The sequence below is a fragment of the Aquarana catesbeiana genome, linkage group LG01, assembly GCF_042186555.1.
Source record: "Aquarana catesbeiana isolate 2022-GZ linkage group LG01, ASM4218655v1, whole genome shotgun sequence".
Classification (NCBI taxonomy): domain Eukaryota; kingdom Metazoa; phylum Chordata; class Amphibia; order Anura; family Ranidae; genus Aquarana; species Aquarana catesbeiana.
In genome coordinates this window covers 213,941,617-213,963,348 of record NC_133324.1, presented here as the reverse complement: position 1 = coordinate 213,963,348, position 21,732 = coordinate 213,941,617, and the positions used below count along the sequence as shown (strand labels likewise).

At 42.3% G+C, this 21,732-nt stretch overlaps 1 protein-coding gene across 1 annotated transcript in view; it reads left to right on the top strand.

The window, feature by feature from the left end:
- The window catches only part of ALDH7A1 (aldehyde dehydrogenase 7 family member A1), a 70,001-nt gene extending 53,747 nt beyond the window's left edge, over positions 1 to 16,254 (top strand). Inside the window, exons 10-18 of the mRNA XM_073624791.1 lie at positions 1,299 to 1,340; positions 2,249 to 2,343; positions 2,426 to 2,510; positions 3,366 to 3,472; positions 3,554 to 3,670; positions 11,482 to 11,579; positions 11,806 to 11,879; positions 14,306 to 14,381; positions 15,803 to 16,254. Of these exons, the coding sequence (XP_073480892.1) occupies positions 1,299 to 1,340; positions 2,249 to 2,343; positions 2,426 to 2,510; positions 3,366 to 3,472; positions 3,554 to 3,670; positions 11,482 to 11,579; positions 11,806 to 11,879; positions 14,306 to 14,381; positions 15,803 to 15,857 (749 nt within the window). The 3' untranslated portion in view covers positions 15,858 to 16,254. The remainder of the gene's footprint in view (positions 1 to 1,298; positions 1,341 to 2,248; positions 2,344 to 2,425; positions 2,511 to 3,365; positions 3,473 to 3,553; positions 3,671 to 11,481; positions 11,580 to 11,805; positions 11,880 to 14,305; positions 14,382 to 15,802) is intronic.
- The last annotated feature ends 5,478 nt before the right edge of the window (positions 16,255 to 21,732 follow it).

Here is a 21,732-nt window from a genome sequence, read left to right as displayed (position 1 = left end):
CTAAGAATACAACTTCTGCACTATGGAAGACAACCAAAGACCATATTTAAAGTGGCTCTAAAGGCTGAAGATTTTTTTTTTTACCTTCCTGCTTTTTATGCATGAAGATAAAAAAAAAACCTGTGTGCAGCCCCCCAATCCTTACCTGAGCCCCCTCTGATCCAGCAATGTTCACGATGGCCTCGGCTGCCTGGGACTCTCCCTCATTGGCTGAGGCAACAGCAGGAGCCCTTTTGGCTCAGTCGCAGCCAGTGGGAGGGGGGGGGGGGGGGGGGGGGATGCATAGAGCAGTGGCTCGGAAGCAAGCGGCTTTCTCTGGGGGCTCTGTTGGGGGGAGGGGCCAGGAGCGTGAGCAGTGGACCCAAAAAGAAGAGGATCGGTGCTGCCTCCTTAGTCAAGGTCTCCTTAAGTGTTCCCTTTATGGTAGTAGTATTATTATTTATTATTATTATTATACTAGTTCTTTCCATTTTGCTAACCTTTAGGAATTTGATTGGTCCAAATATCACAACCATAGCTTTTTCATGAAAGCGATTGGATGGAACTCAAGTGCCTCTGATGTGAGGACTCTTTCAGACTAATTATCTCTAATCGCTATTTCAGTGACTTGATGTCTAGAACATGCATTGAAGATCTCCAAGTTCGTTAAGCTTATCGCCTGACATAAGCAGTCAGCCAACTTAGTCCATAAACAAATCAAAATTCAGCTGATTCAGTAGGAATTTTGATCGGTCTATGGGCAGGCTGTTTGTACTGAAGACCGTCAAGGTGGTGTGTTTTTTTTGTTTTTTGTTTTTTTTTTTACTTTCGATCAATAGCTATAGCTGCCAGCAGTGATCATTGTATTTTGCAGGTGGGGACGGTTCCCCACTGGGAGAATACAGTAGAGCTGTGAAAGAGATTCTCCCCATCAAAACAGTCTGTGTAGGGCATTTTTTTTTTACTGTATGGCTAAGGCCCATAGCTCATGATCAATAAAAATATATTATTTGCATATATTTCCTAAAAAAAAAAAAAAAAAAAAAAAAAAAAATTATATATATATATATTTTACCAAATTTTAGCACTGCTCGAAACCTGCTCTCATTAAGATCTGTGTACCACACATACAGACTGGAGCTGAAGGGTGCTTTTAAAGGCTTTGAAAAAGCTGCCTAATTTCTAAAAGTTCTGTTGTATGCATTACTCTTCAGATTAGATATCACATGGTTAAGCACTAGTAAGTCATTTCCTCTCAAAACAGAAGAATTCTTCTAGGGCCACGCTGGGGAGACTAATATTCTATTTGTATTCTGTAGGACGCAAGTTACTTGAGCTTGGTGGAAACAATGCAATCATTGGTGAGTATAAAACAAAAATATATTGAATCCACAGTGTATTGTTCATAAGGTTTTGTCCATATTTTAGTTTTATCCATATGGGCAAGCAGTAATATTAAAGAAAATAAACATTAACTGTACACAATAAGTATGTGCACATCTGTGTTCACTAAGCTGTAGCTCATTGGATCATTATTCAATCTCATTTCTTCAAAATTTAGTGTAAATCATTGGTTTTACCATGCTTAACTCATTGTGGTTACATGGTGGTACAGGGTGATAGAGTAATTTTGTAGCTTGATCTTATGCCCAGGAGCTGATCAGGTCTGTGTCTTTTGGGAAGTGCTACCAGCTATCAATGACATCTACAGCACCCCTAGGAGGCCCATTCACACCATGTGCATTGGGCTGTGCTGAAAAGCCCTGCCTAACAAGCTCAATGCATAAACTAAAAAAAAAGTAAGATACGTTCTACGTTTTTTATTTTTTATTTCTTGTTTGGGTTTTTTTTTTTTTTTTTCAGTGCAGCATGTTGCCACACACTGCACATTTTGTGACATTTCAATTAAGATGGAGAAAAAGGAAAAACAAAGTGGGATGTGATCAACAGCATGGCCTCCACAGGAGCTTCCACATCACCTTTGTCAAAGGGTACTGTGCCTAAAATGGTTAATATTGGCACATTTTACACACAATAAAGGTTAAAAGAAAAAAATAAACAGAGGGTGTTACTTAAAGGTTTACAATTGTAACAGTATTCTATACTGTTCTGGGTACAGAAAAATCAGACCTGGAAACTTTATTTGTTTATTGCCTTTATATTTTTAACTGTAGACTTTTTTTAAAAATTTTTATGATCATATGCTATTTGTAGGTCACAAATCTGTTTATACTAATCTGTAATGCGGTAATCTGTCATCTAATTGTAGTGTTTGAAGATGCTGATCTTAATTTGGTCACCCCATCTGTCTTGTTTGCTGCTGTGGGTACTGCAGGTCAGAGATGCACCACAGCCAGACGCCTGGTAAGAAATAATTACCTTTTATGTGACTCATGGCTGTTATTGGTATTGTATTATGTCCTTATCCAGTATTCTTTCTCTGTAGTTCTTGCATGAAAGCATCCATGATGACATTGTTCAGAAACTCTCCAAAGCCTATGAGCAAGTGCGTATCGGGGACCCCTGGGAATGTGAGTAGTGTTTTAAGGGGAACATGTATTAATAATAATAAGAACTTAGTGGTTGTAAACCTCAGATATGAACAAGGCATATCCCTCTATACTGTGTGTACTTGTCTCAATCCAGAACACTAAGTGTCATTTCTCTTTGCTCCTCTGCTATCAGCATGAATCACTTCTGACAAGTTTTCCTGACCCCAAGAGAAAGAAGGTTACAGTGAAGGGAGCTCCAGCACAGAGTCTGTGATTGATGGCCTCAGTTCTGTTCCTGTGTGCTGTGTTAAGGGGGTGTTGTGTCCCTTTCCTCCAATCAGCTGTCAGAGCTCTCCTCAATGAGCTCTGGTAGTGTAATTTTAGCTCTGTCCCTGTTTTCTGACAGCTTAGAAAAATGTTCTCTCTTCCTGTACATATATCTAAAATGAGAGATTTGAGGGGTTGTTATGCTGGGCATAACATTTTTACAGTTGAGTTACTTTAAAAGTGCATGTAAAAACAAATTTTAGTTTTTTGGTAGACTGGTAACTTATGTTAGTTTTGTTTTGTTTTTTTTTTTTTGTTTTTTTGCTGTCTTTGTCTTCACTGGGGAGATTCACCCCTCTGTTTGTCCTAATGCCTAGCACAGAAAGTGAGGGGAAATCACCCAGTGAAGATGGAAGTTTTGGTTACAATTGTCTAAGACAGAAATTCCCCTCACTTTGGTTTGTGGTTGAAAGCTACTTGGAAGCAAGACTGCCTAATGAAAACTTAAAAAAAAAATAAAATGTTATGGGTTACCATATGACATATCTCCAATTCCTTGTGGGTCTTTATATGGCAGGTCTTCACTGACTTTTCTGAGTATTTTAAACCATGTCTGTCTCTTTTCAGCTGACACATTATGTGGACCTCTACACACTAAGCAGGCTGTGGAAATGTTCCTTTCCGCCATCGAGCAAGCAAAATGTGAAGGTGGCACCGTTGTGTGTGGTGGTAAGGTAAGTTGAAGAGGGATACGTATTAGTGAAGAGATAACTGCTTCATTATCAATAACTTTTTTTCTGTAATATTTGACAAAGGTAATTGATCGTCCAGGAAATTTTGTTGAACCAACCATCATGACGGGCCTTGCTCATGACTCCCCAATCGTTCACAAGGAAACATTTGCTCCGATACTTTACATTCTAAAATTCAAGGTAAAATTATATATTTTACTATTTAGCTTTTATTAAAGCAGATTTCTACTTAAAGCTGTACTCCAGGTAAGGAGCTTTAGGGTCCTATTGGAACTTTGTTACATGATTGTTACCACTACATTAATCATGTGGTTTGTGCATTAGGGGATAAAACATCTGCTTATTTGGTGGCTCTGCACACTGATTCTCCCTTATTAGCTGACTTGATCAGTGCTAACGCACTGATATCTTGGTCTGCCACAAGAGGGCAGCTTTCTTCAGTAATGGTAATTTAATTTAACCACTTAAAGACCGGAAGAATTTCCCCCTTAACCACTTCAGCCCTGGAAGAATTTACCCCCTTCCTGACCAAGCCCTTTTTTGCGATATGGCACCGTGTCATTTTAACTAACAATTGCGTGGTCGTGCGACTTTGTACCCAAACAAAATTAATGTCCTCTGCGGTTTTTATTTTTTGTGCCATAAACAAAAAAGCAATATTTTTTGCTATAATATCCCCAAAAAATATAAAAAAACAAATTTCTTCCACAGTTTAGGCCAATATGTATTCTACATATTTTTGTTAAAATCGCAATAAGCGTATACTGATTAGTTTGAGCAAAAGTTATAGCTTCTACAAAATAGGGAATAGATTTATGGCATTTTTATTTTATTTTTTTTCTCTAGTCGTCTGTCCAGGACAGCACTAGAGAGATAGGCTCCACCTCTGGAGGCAGGAAACACAAAATTTAGATTCATAAAGGGCGGCTCCCATCTTTTGTGTCTCCTCCACCGGAGGAGGAGGCTGAATGGGAGCTCTCCTTCCCCTGAGCCTAGGCAGGGCTGCCTAAGGAGAAGGGGGAAGGAAGTCGGCAGGTATCTGTAAGCAGGGATGGCAGGCATCTAAGTCCCCCGGTCAGGCTGCGGGGTGCTGACACCAGCGTCATCCTCCATGGATAGGGATGGTGCTCCACAAGGCTCACAGCAGTCTGCTTGCCGGATACTGTGGTATCCCGGCGTGAGAACAGCGGGGGGCAGGCGTAGGCCTCGTTCTGGCCTGTGGAATGCAGGAGGAGGGCGGGGACTTCCGGGAGCCATGGCGGTTTAAAATGAAGGCTATAAAGTCTATGCTTGAAATTTGAAACCCCAAAACAATCAGCCGTAATCCCCCCCCCCTTTCAGCTCCAGAGGAGGGTGACGAATTGGAGGGGGGGGAAATCTGATCCTTTGGATGTGCTAAGTGAGACATCGTCGTCCAAAGATACTCCGAGCCAAGGGACAAGGTCACCCAGATACAGGCTCTCGCTCGAGGAGGTGGCTGCCTTATTGAGGGTGATTTACGAGACACTAGAAATTGAAGAGCAGGCCTCTTTGTCCCTACATGACCAGATGTATCAGACCCTGAAAAAAGACCAAAACAGGGTATTTCCCCCAGTTGTCTTCTGGGACAGCCCTTGAGAGGTAGAGCTCCTCCCCTGGACAGGAAACACATTGCCTCCAGCTCTTTAAAAGGCGTTCCCTTAGTCGGAGGAGACATATTGCCTGAAGGAACCGCCTTCTTAAAGGGAGATGGGGTTGGAGAGCATCCATCAAGGGCTGTCGAGAACCGGCCATATATTCCCCTCACCTTTTCTCTGCAGACGGGTTCCCTCTGCATTGGTATAAAGTTCCCGTTACCCCTCTCTATGGTGCTCAGCGAGGGAGCGGGCAGTGATGGCGGAGCGGCGGCATCGGCAGTGAGAGAGACTCCTCGCTGTAGGACGCCGTGACCTGGAAAACGCCGGGCGTTACTTCCGGCGGATATGTCATCACTGAGCACTGGAGGTTATTGCCTGCGGCGCAGAGAGCAAGGGGAAGGCCGAGCCAGTGTATAAAGATGCAATAGCTTGGGCTTTAGATGCCAGCAAAGGAGCATCATGGAGGCATCCCACGCTCCGGGGGAGTCAAACGCTGGCTCATCACAGGTAGGCTGGCCTGGCCAGAACCTTTTTCCTGTGTATCAATGTTCACAAAGGGGAGCTAGAAGACCCTGGGGGAACCACCTTATTAGCTCGGTTTGGCACCTTTAGCAGGGACACTGGGAGGAGGACTAGATGGTTGTTAAACCCCCCTCTCCTTTCTTGTCCCCCTCTCAGAAAGAATCATCCAGATCAGAAAAATCTACTACCAAGACCAGAAAAGATGTCCTTCTTGTAATGCAAGACTGTCATCTAGCTACACAAAAACCTTGTGTACCACTTGCATCACAGCCATGTTAAAAAGCAAGGAGGATTACCCTTTTTCAAAATTCCTCTGCTCCTTCAAGGATGAAATGCAATCTACTTCTCAATAATCTAGAAAATTTATCTCCGATACACAAGTCCCAGGCAAGGTCGTTGGCAAACCCAAAGAGGTGCCCACCTCCCCTACTCCAGTAGGTTCAGGAGAGCCTTTAGAGAGTGGGGAGAATTCCCTTTAAAAATACCGACCCTTATTCCTCCCAATCAGATTCAGGACAGGAGGAAGGCCAGGAAGATTCAGGAATACCCACAAGTTTCAAACTTTCCTAGGAGGAAGTGGATGAACTAGTGGGGGCAATCCTATGAAACCTTGGAGATGGAGGGAAAAAAAGCTCAAGGCATGACAAAACGTACCAAGGATTGAATAAAAAGAAACCCAGAGTATTCCCGGTGCACAAAATCACGACAGATTTAGTGTTTAGCGAGTGGTCAGAACCAGACAAGACACCCTTCTTTCAAGTAGCTTGAAAAGATTTCCCTTCGATGAGGACCCAAACTCAATAGTAGAAGACGAGGACACCTCGTGGAAAGAGATTCCAATCCACTGAATGTTCTGAGTAACAGACCCTCCACCAGCAAGTCAATATTCTGACCAGATATGGTGGACCTCTGAGCTAACAGAAGGTCAAATACGCTTGTATCCACAGTGGGATGGAGATGGTTGGCCGGTGCAGCAATGGAACCAGATCATCCAGGGCGAATGGATAGATAAAATAAACATGATCTAAGTGCTCTCCGTCAAGTTCTTTTATTTAAATAATCCACAATATAAAAGCTCTTGTAGCAGTAACATAAAATGACGCTACGTGTAGCGATTGTATGACCAATATAAAAAACAGCAGAATGCCAGAGATGGCAACGGGTGACGTCCGCAAGATGGCTCCTCTCCCTGTACATGTTACATTCTACGGGACTTTGTCAGCGAGGGCGGGGTTATCACGTCGCCTGGATGCTTAAATACACAACTGGTCACCCTGGAGAGCGCAAAGGACTGGAAATCCAGGAACCGGAAGTCAGTCTACCCCAGCGAGCTCAATATCCTCTGGGGACACAGGCTAGCAAAATAAAAAATAATGTATATTCTCTGCAAATGCAAAACTCCACCTTAGCTTATAGCAACATCAAATCTTATTATAAAAACCGCGGCCATCTCTTCACATATAACCAGGCACATATAAAAAACTTAAACAACCTGAACTCTTAACTATATAAAACAATTCAAGTCGAATTCAACGTTTAACCCTCCCGGAACCAAAACCTGTGTTTCATGGATCCAGAAGGATTCCCGCTGACTTAAATGGTGTATGAAATTACCTCCCCTCCAGTGTTTATTTACCCTCTCCAATCCCCAGAATCTGAGACATTTGGGATCCCTATTGTGAAGATTTCTAAAATGTTTAGGAACATTATGTGTTCTTAAGCCTCTTTTGATATTAACGTGTTCAACAGTGCAAACACTCAGGGGTCTCGAAGTCCTCCCCACATACTGGAGTCCACAATCGCACTCCAGCATGTACACGACCCCCATTGTGTTAAACGTAATAAGATTTTTTTTTTTATAGGGTATGTTCTGTTGGTGGCAGAGGACACAAAATCCTTGCATCTTTTCAAGTTATGCTTACATTGCCTGCACGGAGGACATTTTCTGCAAGCATAAAAGCCAGACAAAAAAGACCATATTCTATTCTTAATCACGGGGGGGAGGGGTCCACAACACTTGGGGCTAGAACAGGGGTCTTCAAACTATGGCCCTCCAGTTGTTCAGGAACTACAATTCCCATTATGCCTTGTCATGTCCGTGAATGGCAGAGCTTTACAATGCCTCATGTGATGTGTAGTTCCACAACAGCTGGAGGGCCGTAGTTTGAAGATCCCTGGGCTAGAACATCTCTAAGGGTTGGACCTCGCCTGTAGATAAACCTCGGGCGTGGGGGATAAAACTGTACCTAAAACCCTATCTTCATTTCCCAATGTTTTAAAATTATTTTTTTCAAATTGTTTGTGTTGTATGTTATCCAAAATTTTATATTAAAACTTGTTTCTTTTATTTTTACTTTTATTGAAGTCTATTACTAACAAGGTTCGATCCAGGTTCCCAATACTCTGAATCTCACTAGCGATCTGTTCCTTTTTGTATCCTTTTTTTTAAAAAAAAAACACTCAGTACGTTAGGCTGCGCATAATAGTCAGATTCAAGAGTACAGTTCCGCGAATGAACTGGCCTCTTGGGATATTGCACAGCCAGGATTGGTGATGGCAACTATCGTACTGGGGGGGTTTCCACTGTGTTTTTTTATATTGCTCATATGATCGCTACATGTAGCGTCATTTTATGTTACGGCTACAAGATATATTGTGGATTATTTGAATAAATGAACTTGACGGAGAGCACTTAGATCGTGTTTATTTTTATCTATTCACCCTGGATGATCTGGTTCCATTGCTGCACCGGCCAACCATCTCCGTCCCACTGTGGATATAAGCGTATTTGACCTTCTGTTAGCTCAGAGGTCCACCATATCTGGTAAGAATATTGACTTGCTGGTGGAGGGTCTGTCACTCAGAACATTCAGTGGATTGGAATCTTTCTTCCCACGAGGTGTCTTCGACTTCTACTATTGGAAATCCATTGGTCCGTTTTTATGCTTGTTTATGGACTTACCGTGTTTTATTGCGCTGCACTAATTATATCTTTTAATATACCTTGGAGGTGTTGTGATCAGCCTATAGTGTACAGCTTGCATTTTTCTCGTACCCAATAATTGTTTGAGCTGATTGTTTCTTTATTTCATAGAATCCAAACTCAGTCTAAAATCAATCCCCAAAATTAGATGCCCCCCTAGCAAAAGTGTCAAAACACTCAGATCTGGTCTTTGAGGACATGGTGCACTTGGGGGACCCCATGGACAAAAGAGGTGACATAATCCTAAAAAGATCATGGGACACTGCTATGGCAAACCTCAGACCAGCTCTGGCAACAACTTGCGTAGCCTGAAATTTTGAATTTTGGTTTAAGCAGCTGCAAGAGCACCTGACGGCGGGTACCCTTGGGGAGAGCTGTTAAAATCTTTCCCCATGCTCTTTAAAGCAGTAGGCTTTATTGTGGACGCATTGGCTGAGTCTGTAAAACTATCAGCCAGAGCAGCCTCATTATCTGTAGCAGCCAGGAAGAACCCTTGCTGCACACAGGTTTTTTTACCTTCATGCATGAAGGTAAAAAACCTTGTACCTTTTACAACCACCTTAGTAAGCAATGGCCATTTCCAAGCATGGTTATTTAAATTTTTGTTTGCATGTACCACCCTGGACACAGACATGTCCTACCTTTTTTGTATGCTGTTAAAACGTAGTGCAAGTTTATAGATAAAACCACTGCACAGAGCAGGCAAGTATGATATTTTTTTTTTTTTTTAAGGCTTTAATATCTCTTTAAGAGCAGACTATACTAGCTGTGAAGGCTTACAGTACTTTTTAACTTGTTTGTGGCATTTTGCGTAATTGTGTTGTAACTGTAGCTTTGGATTATGTCTTGTACAATGACATCTCGACATATACACTGCCCTTGTTGATTTACGAGAAACGTCATTGCAGTATAAAGAATTAAAAAAAAAAAAAGTCTAAGCATACATGCCTAAAGCTTCACGTCTAATCACTGTATGTGTCTAAATGCAAGTACTTTAGGTGCATGTTTTAATGCAGGCGTTTCTGCTAACTATGCCAGAACCATGCGTATGCTCCTGTGAATTAGCCCTTCTCCTTTACATCAGCTGTTTCTATATGCGTGCCTTGTGTTTATATAGCCACTAGAGGGAGAATTGTGTGTGTGCGTGTGTCTCTGGCAATAAAGTAAACAAGGTAAAACCAGAAGGAAAAAGTATTGCCATCAGATATCATGAGTTGTGTGATCCCCTTTGGATAACCTGTAACTATCCTTTAAGCTAGTGAATTAACCTACAGCATACAATGTATTAACATGTAGTAATTGCCCAGCTGGACTGGGAAATATATTAAAGAATAACCATCACACACAATGACTGCACACTTTGTTCTCTATAACAGTGGTCATCAACCCCGTCCTCAGGGCCCACTAACAGGCCAGGTTTTATGTATTACCTTGGGGAGATGCAGACTAGAATACTGCAATCACTGAGCAGCAAATGATATCACCTGTGATGTATTTCAGTTATCCTGCAAACCTGGCCTGTTGGTGGGCCCTGAGGACAGGGTTGATGACCACTGCTCTATAATACAGGCAGTAACCGTGTCATTATGTTCACTATTGCATTGCTGGGATATTTCTTTGATTTCATTGTTTAGACAAGCAGAGAAATACTTTTATTTATTTTTAATTCAGTGTTCCCATTCTTAAAAACTGCACAGATGCAAATACCTGGGTTACTGTAATGTAATAAGGGGGTCTAAAGTAAACCTCAGACTACATGGTTCCCCTCTTTACCTGGATCATTTCTTTAGCTGGTCTGCCTGGAGGTGAGAGATCCCAAAGTCTTGTCTGGCATTTAGGGGTTTTCAATATAAATAAATTGGTGGTTATTGTGAATGAGAGGAACCAGCTACAGATTTGTAAGACCTGAGCTGCTCAGTTATCTAGGAGACTTTGTTGGTTTGTATATGCAGTTCAACATTAATCTGGTCATTGGGTACCCTCCTGCCTAACAACCAGTCTGCCGGACATCCTGTATGCTAGACATGTACACATGATGACTGGCTATACTGATCTGGGTGTGCAGCATGCATAGTCCAACAGGCTGACCTATAAATAGTATGTGGGAGCTTTTAGAACTGATACTGTGATTTGACTTTTAATAATAAAGGAGCTCTCTGGGTTTATACAAGGATGCATGGGAGCATAAAACAAATCCAACAACCAAATTGTGCAGTAAGTGCACGAGAAGATTAGTATAGCTGCTTGGATTTGGATGTTTGCCTTCTGTTACATCATTCAGAATGCAATCCAATTTGCTGGATTGTCATTAATTTGTTGTGTCTATGCTGCCTTGGTTTTAGTCTTGGACATTAAAAATAACAGGTGGAGCTTCCATCCTGTGTAGATCACAGCTAAAGAGATGGGACTTGTGGAGGAGGGGGGGGGGGGGGGGGGATTTACGTAGAGGCATTAACTCACTCATGTGGATAATCAAATAAAAGGTTTAGGTTTAGAATCTCATTAATGTAGGCAGATCAGCTAGAGAGGCAGAAGTACAAGCATAACTAACTTCAAAATACCAGATCCTACTGCCTAATTGTAGTAGTCTTGTGCTTCAAACATTTTTATTACAATATGTGGAAGATTTGAGGCTAGTGAACTACTGAGCTGCAAAAAGATTTAGCAGCGTTGACTCCTAAATTTTATATTGGTTTTGGCAGGACTTTAAAATAAGGCAGGCAAAGAGCAATAATGTGCAGTAACCCACAGCAAGCAGATTTTGCTTTTAGAGCAGTCAAAATAATCAACGTTCTCACACCAGTAAAAGGTTTCTGAGATTTTGGTATACCTTTTCTACTCTTGCATTCATTCACCCTCTTTCTCCTTAGACTGAAGAAGAAGCTTTTGCGTGGAATAATGAGGTTAAGCAAGGCCTGTCAAGCAGCATCTTTACAAAGGATTTGGGAAGGATTTTCCGCTGGCTTGGGTAAAATTTTATGATTTTAGAGAAAAAGTTACTGTTGTACAAATGGGGGGTCATACTTGGGAGTGCTCATTCTGTCGAACTACACTTTTAATTTAGGGGCTCCCCTGCAATTTTCAACTAAGCTGCAACAGAATTAATTGACGTTCAGCAGATTTTTGAAAACTTACAAGCATGTGATTCAAGGTTGAATTGGATCTGGTTACCAAGTGAATGATTTTCTTCCTAGGCCAAAAGGATCAGACTGTGGTATAGTAAACGTCAATATTCCAACCAGTGGAGCAGAAATTGGTGGAGCTTTTGGTGAGTAATAAGATCGGTTGGAATATGCATATATCTTGTATGTCTCTAAGCCAAAAGTAGGTCATGGAATTGTAGTATTATTCTTTCCATATTCTGGAAGAACCTAGTCCTTTGGGTTGTGAAAAACATTCCTGCTTTTTAGAAAGTTCTGATTTTGGTCACATTATTGTAACTATATCTGTCATGCCTGCCAGAACTGTATGGAAACATGCACACAGAGCATAAAATGTCGCTGTTTACAGAATTTTTACAAAAAAAAACCCCACCTCCTACATTGTATATAAAAAGTCTAAGCGCTGCGTAAACTGTTGGCGCTATATAAATCCTGTTTAATAATAATAATACACACCCCTGTTTAAAATGTCCAGTTTCTGTGATGTAAAAAAATGATACAAGGATAACTCATTTCAGATTTTTTTTTTTTTTCCACCTTTTTAATGTGACCTATAAACTGTACAACTCAGTTGAACAACAAACAAACTGAAATCTTTTAAATGGAGGAAAATAAAAATAAACTAAAATAAAATGGTTGCACAAGTGTGCACACCCTTACACTAATATTTTGAAGCACCTTTTGATTTTATTACAGCACTCGGTCTTTTTGGGTATGAGTCTATCAGCATGGCACATCTTGACATGGCAATATTTGCCCACTCTTTTTTGCAAAAATATTCCAAATCTGTCCGATTGTGAGGGCATCGCCTGTGCACAGCCCTCGTCAGATCACCCCACAGATTTTCAATCGATTCAGTTCTGGGCTCTGGCTGGGCCATTCCAAAACTTAAATCTTCTTCTGGTGAAGCCATGCCTTTGTGGATTTGGATGTATGTTTTGGGTCATTCTAATGCTGAAAGATGAAGTTCCCCTTCATGTTCAGCTTTCTAGCAGAAACCTGAAGGTTTTGTGCCAATATTGACTGGTGTTTGGAACTGGTCATAATTCCCTCTACCTTGACTAAGGCCCCTGTTCCAGCTGAAGAAAAACAGCCCCAAAGCATGATGCTGCCACTACAATGCTTCAGGGTGGGTATGGTGTTCTTTTGGTGATGTGTAGTGTTGTTTTTGCTCCAAACCTATCTTTTGGAATTATAGCCAAAAAAGTTCAACCTTGGTTTCATCAGACCATAACATATTTTCCCACATGCTTTTGAGAGACTTCAGGTGTGTTTTTGCTAAATTTAGCCGGGCTTGGATGTTTTTCTTCGTAAGAAGAAAAAGCTTCTGTCTTGCCACTCTACCCCATAGCCCAGACATATGAAGAATATGGGAGATTGTTGTCAAATGTACCACACAGCCAATACTTGCCACATATTCCTGCAGCTTCTTTAACGTTGCTGTAGGCCTCTTGGCAGCCTCCCTGGCCAGTTTTCTTCTTGTCTTTTTATCAATTTTGGAGGGAAGTCCAGTTCTTGGTAATGTCACTGTTGTGCCACAATTTCTCCACTTGATGACTATCTTCATTGTGTTCTATGGTATATCTAATGCCTTGGGAATTATTTTGTACCCTTCTCCTGACTGATACCTCTTAACAATGAGATCCTTCTGATGCATTGGAAGCTCTCTGTGGACCATAGCTTTTGCTGTAGGATGCGACTAAGAAAAAGTCAGGAAAGGCCTACTAAAACAGCTGAACTTTATTTGGGGGTTAATCAGAGGCACTCTAAATGATGGCAGGTGTGTACTGACTCCTATTTAACATCAGTTTGAATGTGATTGCTTAATTCTGAACACAACTACATCCCCAGTTATAAGAGGGTGTGCACACTTATGCAACCACATTATTTTATTTTTACTTCCCCTCCCTAAAAGATTTCAGTTTGTTTTTCAATTGAGTTGTACAGTTTATAGGTCACATTAAAGGTGGAAAAAGTTCTGAAATGATTTATCTTTGTCTCTCTTTTTTTTTTTTTTTTAATATATCACAGAAACCTGACTTAACAGGGGTGTGTAGACTTATTATATCCACTGGTATATGTCCATGCATGCATAGGTGTTTACAGGCATATTAGAGGAGCGTTTATAGGCTGAAAAAACACCAAAGGCAAGTTTTGAGATGAGTTAAAGAGCAGAAAAATTGATGGATGTGGCTAAACGAGGCAAAAAGCTAGACGCATCTAGGATTTGATTGTGAATGCATTCCAGTGGCCAAAATTATTATTGGAATCCATTAACACTCAAATTGACATCCTTAAACACACCTAAATGCATGAGCTGTATGCTACTGTGTTTTTTCTTTAACCACTTAAAGACCGCCCCATATCAGTTTTACTGAGTTTTGGTGTTCAGAAGGGCTAAACATAACCCATGTGCACGAAGTCTAATAGTAATGACAGTACAGTTTGTTTTCTTTTAGCCAAAGTTTGGTTGGTTGTTATTCTTTGCTAATATGCTGTGGGGTTTTTTATTATTTATTTTTTATATAAAAAGGTGGTGAAAAACACACAGGTGGTGGAAGAGAGTCTGGAAGTGATTCCTGGAAACATTATATGAGAAGGTCAACATGGTAAGTAAACAGGCAAGAATCTGTGATCATGTCTTTTATTTACACTACAATACATTTTAAGAGTCTTTATAAGCATTGACAAACAGTAGAACAAAAAAACACAAAAAAGATTTGTTAGTCATTATTGAATACATATAGCTAGCTTATTGTAGTGTCTAATCGCACTCCTCCAAATACAGCTCTTTACTTATCCACTATTCTGTTTCATCAGTACTGGATGAATAAACAAAACCTTTTCCAAAGAGCGTTCAATCACGCTACACAGAGCAGATATGGAGGTGTGGATAAAAGCCACAATAAAAACAGGAAAAAACACTATATAGAGGGTAATGGAAAAAACGCACACGCTCTCTAATAAACCTGTACAAACACATGTATCCTTTTTAGAGGGTAAGCACCTGACATTAACCTCCTGTGAGGCAGCAGGCCCCCCAGATCCCACCTTTTACTTACCTGATCCTGGTCTTTCCAGCGATGAGGATGAGCGCTCCAGCTGGTGTCTCGGATCCTGATTGGATAGATTGATAGCGCAGCCATTGGCTCCCGCTGCTGTCAATCAAATCTGATGACGTGGGGGGCGGGGCCCGGTCCTACTGCCTGTCAATGGACGCAGGACACAGAAGGGCGCCCGCACGAGTGCCCCTGAGGAAGAGCAGCTCTCCAACGGGGCACTCGAGAGGAGGAGCCAGGAACTCCGCTGAGGGACCCCAGAAGAGACGGATCGGGGCCACTCTGTGCAAAACCAACTGCACAGAGGACGTAAGTATGACATCTTTGTTTTTGTTTTTTTAAACGCAAACTTTTACATATCCTTTTAACTAGAGACCCAGTGCAGCCAGTTTTGCTTGGAGAGCTCCCAAATTACTGCAAAAGAGAAGCAGCGCAAAAAGGGCTATAGTGTGTTAGAATAAAATTTGAAATGATAAAACAAAACGCACCCGCAAAGATTAGATCACTGGTGTCATGGCAGTCAAAGGTTAAGGGGATCTGCTTATAGGTGCTCCTGCCCGGGGCTGAGTTCATGCCGGTTGAGCAGCTTCAGGTAGAGAGAAGTAGTGCTGGAGATCCAAAGAAACTATTGTAAAGAATCAAGTCCAGTCCAATGATTAAAGGTCCCACTTATGGTATTTAGACCATGCAGAGACTAGACCTTCTTAGTACGTGTTTTTGTTTAATTGTTAATCAAAAAAAAAAAAATATATATATATATATATATATATATATATATATATATATATATATATATATATATATATATATATATTATTTTTTGGCCAATTGGCAACTTTCTGCTTTTAAAAACTATCCATAGTATAATCGATATAAGCAGTGGAAATGCTGACCTACGTTATCCTGTAATACACCATAATAATTTTTACTAAAAGTGTCTCATTAAGTAATCCTATATTTTATCATTTCAGTACCATCAACTACAGCAAGAATTTGCCATTGGCACAAGGCATAAAGTTCCAGTAAATGTCCACTAGGTGGCTGTCTAGTTATAGAACAATGTGGTGGAAAGCATCAAGGTCAATCATTGCAGATTGCAGACATTTATAGAAAACGTCTTCATCTTTTCACAATGAGAAATTTCCCTAATAAAATGTGGCAGAAGTGTTTATTACTTAAACTTTTGCAGAAAAAAAAAAGAGTGTAGTCATTTTCACTACAGAAGACAGACTGTGTCACCCTTGCTACAGCAGACATTCACAGAGGATCCTGTCAGGCTGCTGAAAATGACCATCTCCTGTGTCTGGTCATTAATGTTTTAGCAGCTGAACACTGGATATGGAAACAAAGCCTTATGTTCTGGAGCTGACACAAAGTTTGTACTTTACTTGTTTAGTAAAATACAATAAAAAAATTCTGCTTACGTGTGCATTTGCATGTTTCACCTTTGGGGTACCATGAAGCACTTTGTAGAATTCTTAGCAGTGGACACGAGACACGTATGTGTCTTTATAAAATAGATTTTTCTCTTTTTCTCTTTCTTTCTCTCTCTCTCTCTCTCTCTCTCTCTCTCTCTCTCTCTCTCTCTCTCTCTCTCTCTCTCTCTCTCTCCTCTCTCTCTCTCTCTCTCTCTCTCTCTCTCTCTCTCTCTCTCTCTCTCTCTCTCTCTCTCTCTCTCTCTCTCTCTCTCTCTCTCTCTCTCTCTCTCTCACAAAAGTGAGTACACCTCTGACATTTTTGTAAATATTTTATGTCTTTTCATGTGACAATGAAGAAATGACACTTTGCTACAACTACAATGTAAAGTAGTGAGTGTACAGTTTGTATAACAGTGTAAATTTGCTGTCCCCTCAAAATAACTTAACACACAGCCATTAATGTCTAAACCTCTGGCAACAAAAGTGAGTACACCCCTAAGTGAATATGTTCAAATTGGGCCCAATTAGCCAACTCGTTAGTGTTACAAGGTCTCGGGTGTGCATGGGGAGCAGGTGTGTTCAATTTGGTGTTATCGCTCTCACTCGGCTATAAGAAGATTGCCAAGACCCTGAAACTGAGCAGCAGCACAGTGGCCAAGGCCATACAGTGGTTTAGCAGGACAGGTTCCACTCCGAACAGGCCTCACCGTGGTTGACCAAAGAAGTTGAGTGCACATGCTCAGCGTCCTATCCAGAGGTTGTCTTTGGGAAATAGATGTATGATTGCTGCCAGCATTGCTGCAAAGGTTGAAGGGGTGGGGGTCAGCCTGTCAGTGCTCAGACCATATGCTGCACACTGTATCAAATTGGTCTGCATCGTCCCAGAAGGAAGCCTCTTCTAAAGATGATGCACAAAGCCCACAGCAGTTTGCTAGATTACTGAAACCATGTCCTGTGGTCTCATGAGACCAAGATAAACTTATTTAGCTCAGATGGTGTCAAGTGTGTATGGTGGCAACCAGGTGAGTACAAAGACAAGTGTGTCTTGCCTATAGTCAAGCATGGTGGTGGAAGTGTCATGATCTGGGGCTGCATGATTGCTGCCGGCACTGGGGAGCTACAGTTCATTGAGGGAATCATAAATGCCAACATGTACTGTGACAAACTGAAGCAGAGCATGATCCCCTCCCTTAGGAGACTGGGCCGCAGGGCAGTATTCCAACATAACGACCCCAAACAACACACCTGCTAGTGTAGTATCCCAAGGGGTTGGACACCTTTCCTCAGTTCTAAGGAGGATGTTAAAAGAAATCACCTTTTCACACACACAAAAAAAAAAAATATTCATTTGATATTGCTGACCTCAGACAGTAAGAAAACTTATAAACATTGAAATCCATTTGAATGAAGTGTCAGCTTATACCACAAAACCTCTATATCTAAACAATTTAAGTACAAAATTATTATTTTTTTATGAATATATATGGTTAAAAAAAAAAAAAGTGAAAGCTGTGTTTTTATATAGAGCATATTCCCAAATATAAAAAAAAAAAAACTCATGATTTGTATATCCAACTCATTTGATGGCTCTACATATATTGCCTTCTTGCAACAGCATCAATTCTTGAAAGTCCACAAGATGGCATGGATGTTACCAGGTTTGTCTACTGTATGTACACAGAATACATTTAACAACTTGCTTACTGGGCACTTAAACCCCCATCCTGCCCAGACCAATTTTCAGCTTTCAGCGCTCACACTTTGAATGGCAATTACTCAGTGATGTAATACTGTACCCAAATGAATTTTTGTCCTTTTTTTCATACAAATAGAACTTTCTTTTGGTGGTATTTGATCACCTCACCCAACGTGCAGGGAGCGCCATCAGGCGTTCTAGGAGCATAAATTACACATCTAACTTGTTGACTACCTATTACACTTTTGAAGGCCCTGGAGCACCAGGAAAATGACACGTGACACTGATGTGGCACTGATACGTGGCACTGATGACAGATGGCACTGATATGTGGCACAGATGGCACTGATACGTGGCGCTGATGACAGATGCCACTGATACGTGGCGCTGATGACAGATGCCACTGATACGTGGCGCTGATGACAGATGCCACTGATACGTGGCACTGATGACAGATGCCACTGATACGTGGCACTGATGACAGATGCCACTGATACGTGGCACTGATGACAGATGCCACTGATACGTGGCACTGATGACAGATGCCACTGATACGTGGCACTGATGACAGATGCCACTGATACGTGGCACTGATGACAGATGCCACTGATAACAGATGGCACGTGGCACTGATGACAGATGACAGTGGGGACAGATGGCAGTGGGGATGGATGGCACAGATGGCAGTGGGGACGGATGCCAGTGGGGACAGATGGCAGATGACAGTGGGGATGGATGGCAGTGAGGACAGATGGCAGATGACAGTGGGGACGGATGGCAGTGAGGACGGATGACAGTGGGGACGGATGACAGTGGGGACGGATGCCACTGATGACAGAGGACAGTGGGGACGGATGGCACTGATGACAGAGGACAGTGGGGACGGATGGCAGTGGGGACAGATGACAGTGGGGACAGATGGCAGGGACAGGACAGTGGGGACAGATGGCAGTGATGTGACTTTTTTTCGTTTTTTACACTCACCGCTGCAGCGGTTCGCTCTCCCTCCTCACACGCTATCTCTTTGTGAGGAGGGAGAGCCGGCAATGAGAAATGATCTCATATGTTTACATATGAGATCATCTCTCATTGGCACGGCCGATCGCACTGTAAACGGCCATTGTGATTGGCCGTTTATGGCGATCTGTGACTGGCTGTGTCCAAGGGACACGGCCAGCACAGAACTTCCCCCGATGTGCGCCCGCGGGAGCGAGCATCGCGGAAGTAAACAGCAGGACGGCCACCCGGCAGTTAGCGTCCGTGCTGCAGCCGTCTTTCGGCTATAGCGTGGGCCGAAGTGGTCAAGTGACTTTGAACATGGCATGGTTGTTGGTGCCAGATAGGCTGGTTGGAGTATTTCAAAAACTGCTGATTATCTGGGTTTACAGAGAATGGCCCAAAAAATAGAAAAAAAAATCCAGTGAGTGGCAGTTGTGTGGACAAAAATGCTTTGATGTTGGAGAATGGGCGGACTGCTTCGAGGTGATAGGCCACAGTAACTCAAATAACCACTCGATACAATCCAGCTATGCAGAATTCCATCTCTGAACACACAATACATTGAACTTTGAAGCAGATGGGCTACAGCAGCAGAAGACCACTCCGGGTGCCACTGCTGTCAGCTAAGAACTGGAAACTGAGGCTACAATTTGCACAGGCTCACCAAAATTGGACAATAGAAGATTGGAAAAACATTGCCTGTTCTGATGGGTCTCGATTTCAGCTGCGACTTTCAAATGGTAGGGTCAGAATTTGGCATGAAAGCATGGATCCATCCTGCCTTGTATCAACAGTTCAGGCTGATGTTGTGGGGGATATTTTATTGGTACGCTTTGGGGTAGAGCTGCACAATAAATCGTTAAGAATCGAGATCGTGATTTTTTTTTCCCCCTCTCGTGATCTAAAAGCATTTTCCTGATTCTCTGCAGAGTTCTCTGCTCAATCCGACAGCTGTAAAAATAAAACAAAAAAAAAAAACAGGCAGTTTGCCAAGTTTCACAACATTCCTCAGCTGCTGAGCTAACTATAAACATTGTAACGTTTTGTTCTTTAGCTCAAAGGCATGAACTTCAGTCTGTAAGTGAGGGAAGTTTAACCACTTAAAGAGGAAGTAAACCCTGATGTTTTTTTACTTCCTCTTTGTTCCCCTGCAAAGTTAAAGCATAATGATGGGCTAGTATGCATCGCATACTAGCCCATTATGTGGCACTTACCTGCAAACGAAGCCCGCGCTGTGGCCGCATCCATCTTTGCCCCTCTTTCTTCCGGGACTGCGGACTCCAGCTCTGTGACTGGCTAGAGTCGCGTGATGTCACTCCCGTGCATGCGCATGGGAGCTGTCATTTACGGCACTTGTGAGTGAAGAAATGACAACGAGGGCCATTTCTTCAGAGCGCATGTGCCAATTACATCATCGGCGCAGTGTACAGCAAATATCTCCTAAACTGCGCACGTTTAGGAGATATTTCCACTACCTATATGTAAGCCTTATTCTAGACTTACTATGTGGGTTATAGGCCACCTTCAGGTGATGGATACTGGCACGCCCTGAATCAAAAAGTGCGCTCCCTATATAGCCTCTCCCACTGGTGGGAGTACCTATTTTTTCGCCAGTGTCTAAGGCAAGGGTCTTCAAACTATGGCCCTCCAGTTGTTCAAGAACTACAATTCCCATCATGCCTAGCCATGTCTGTGAATGTCAGAGTTTTACAATGCCTCATGGGATGTGTAGTTCCGCAACAGCTGGAGGGCTGTAGTTTGAGGATCCCTGGTCTAAGGTGTTGGTCACAAGTAAAGATGTGCTGTGCTGTGCTGAGCTCCACTGGAGCAATCCTTGCTGGGGCTAGCCATGCAGCCAGATCCATTCAAAGTGTCTCTTTTGGCCAAATTAAGTGGTACCCGAGCATCGTATCCGAAGAAACGAGGTCTTGCCTGTAACGCTTCTCTTTTAGAGATCTGGAGCCCGAGATCCAGTACTTTTTGGTATTAAGGCCATAAAGTTTTTACTGGCGGTGGTGCTATTACAGGTCCAGGATTGTGGGTTTCCTCGAGGATCCCCAGCTCCTGATGACTTAACGGGACCCACCGTGAAGGGTGAAGATTGGGTCTGTTGGTTTACCACAGAAAACCCTGCAGCGGGAAAGGTAAGTGGAGTTTTCTAAGAAATTTTTAAAATTTTCTTATGAATGTCTCCTTTAATTTAGTAAATGCTGTCATGCCTGTGTGTCACCACTGGGGGCTGTATTGAGCACTCACTGTCTCATGCTTTTCAGCGAGCCCACGCTGTGTCTTGAAAGCTGCAGATGCTTCTTCCTCCAGCCAAACAGCAGACCTCCGGTAAGTCTGGTAAGTTCCCTCTCCCCACCAGACGCCCCCCTTTGCTGGTTTTCTTCCCCTCTTCAGTGGAGAAAGAGCACTGCAAGATTTGAAAAAAAAAAAAAAAAAAGATGCGCCGCTCAGCGTCTTCCAGACCCCCCTCGCCATTTCTGCTTCCCGCCCTTGATCACATGGGATCAGAAGCCCGCGCGGGAAAAAGCTGTTTTCAAAAAAAGAGGGGAAGGGCCGTAGGCGACGCAGGGGGCAGGGCTTAGTGAGGCGTTGGCGTCCTCCAACGTCCAGCGCGGGATGGTATGTTTGTAAAAGGCACCATGTGTGTTGTTGCAAGCTGCGGAGGGGCACAAGAGCAAAGGTAAAACAGATGTTTTGTTTGCATAGAGTTTGGTGACACAGGCATTCCTTTAACATATTTACTACTGCATCAGGCTGCGCATTAATAGCAGTGACAGAG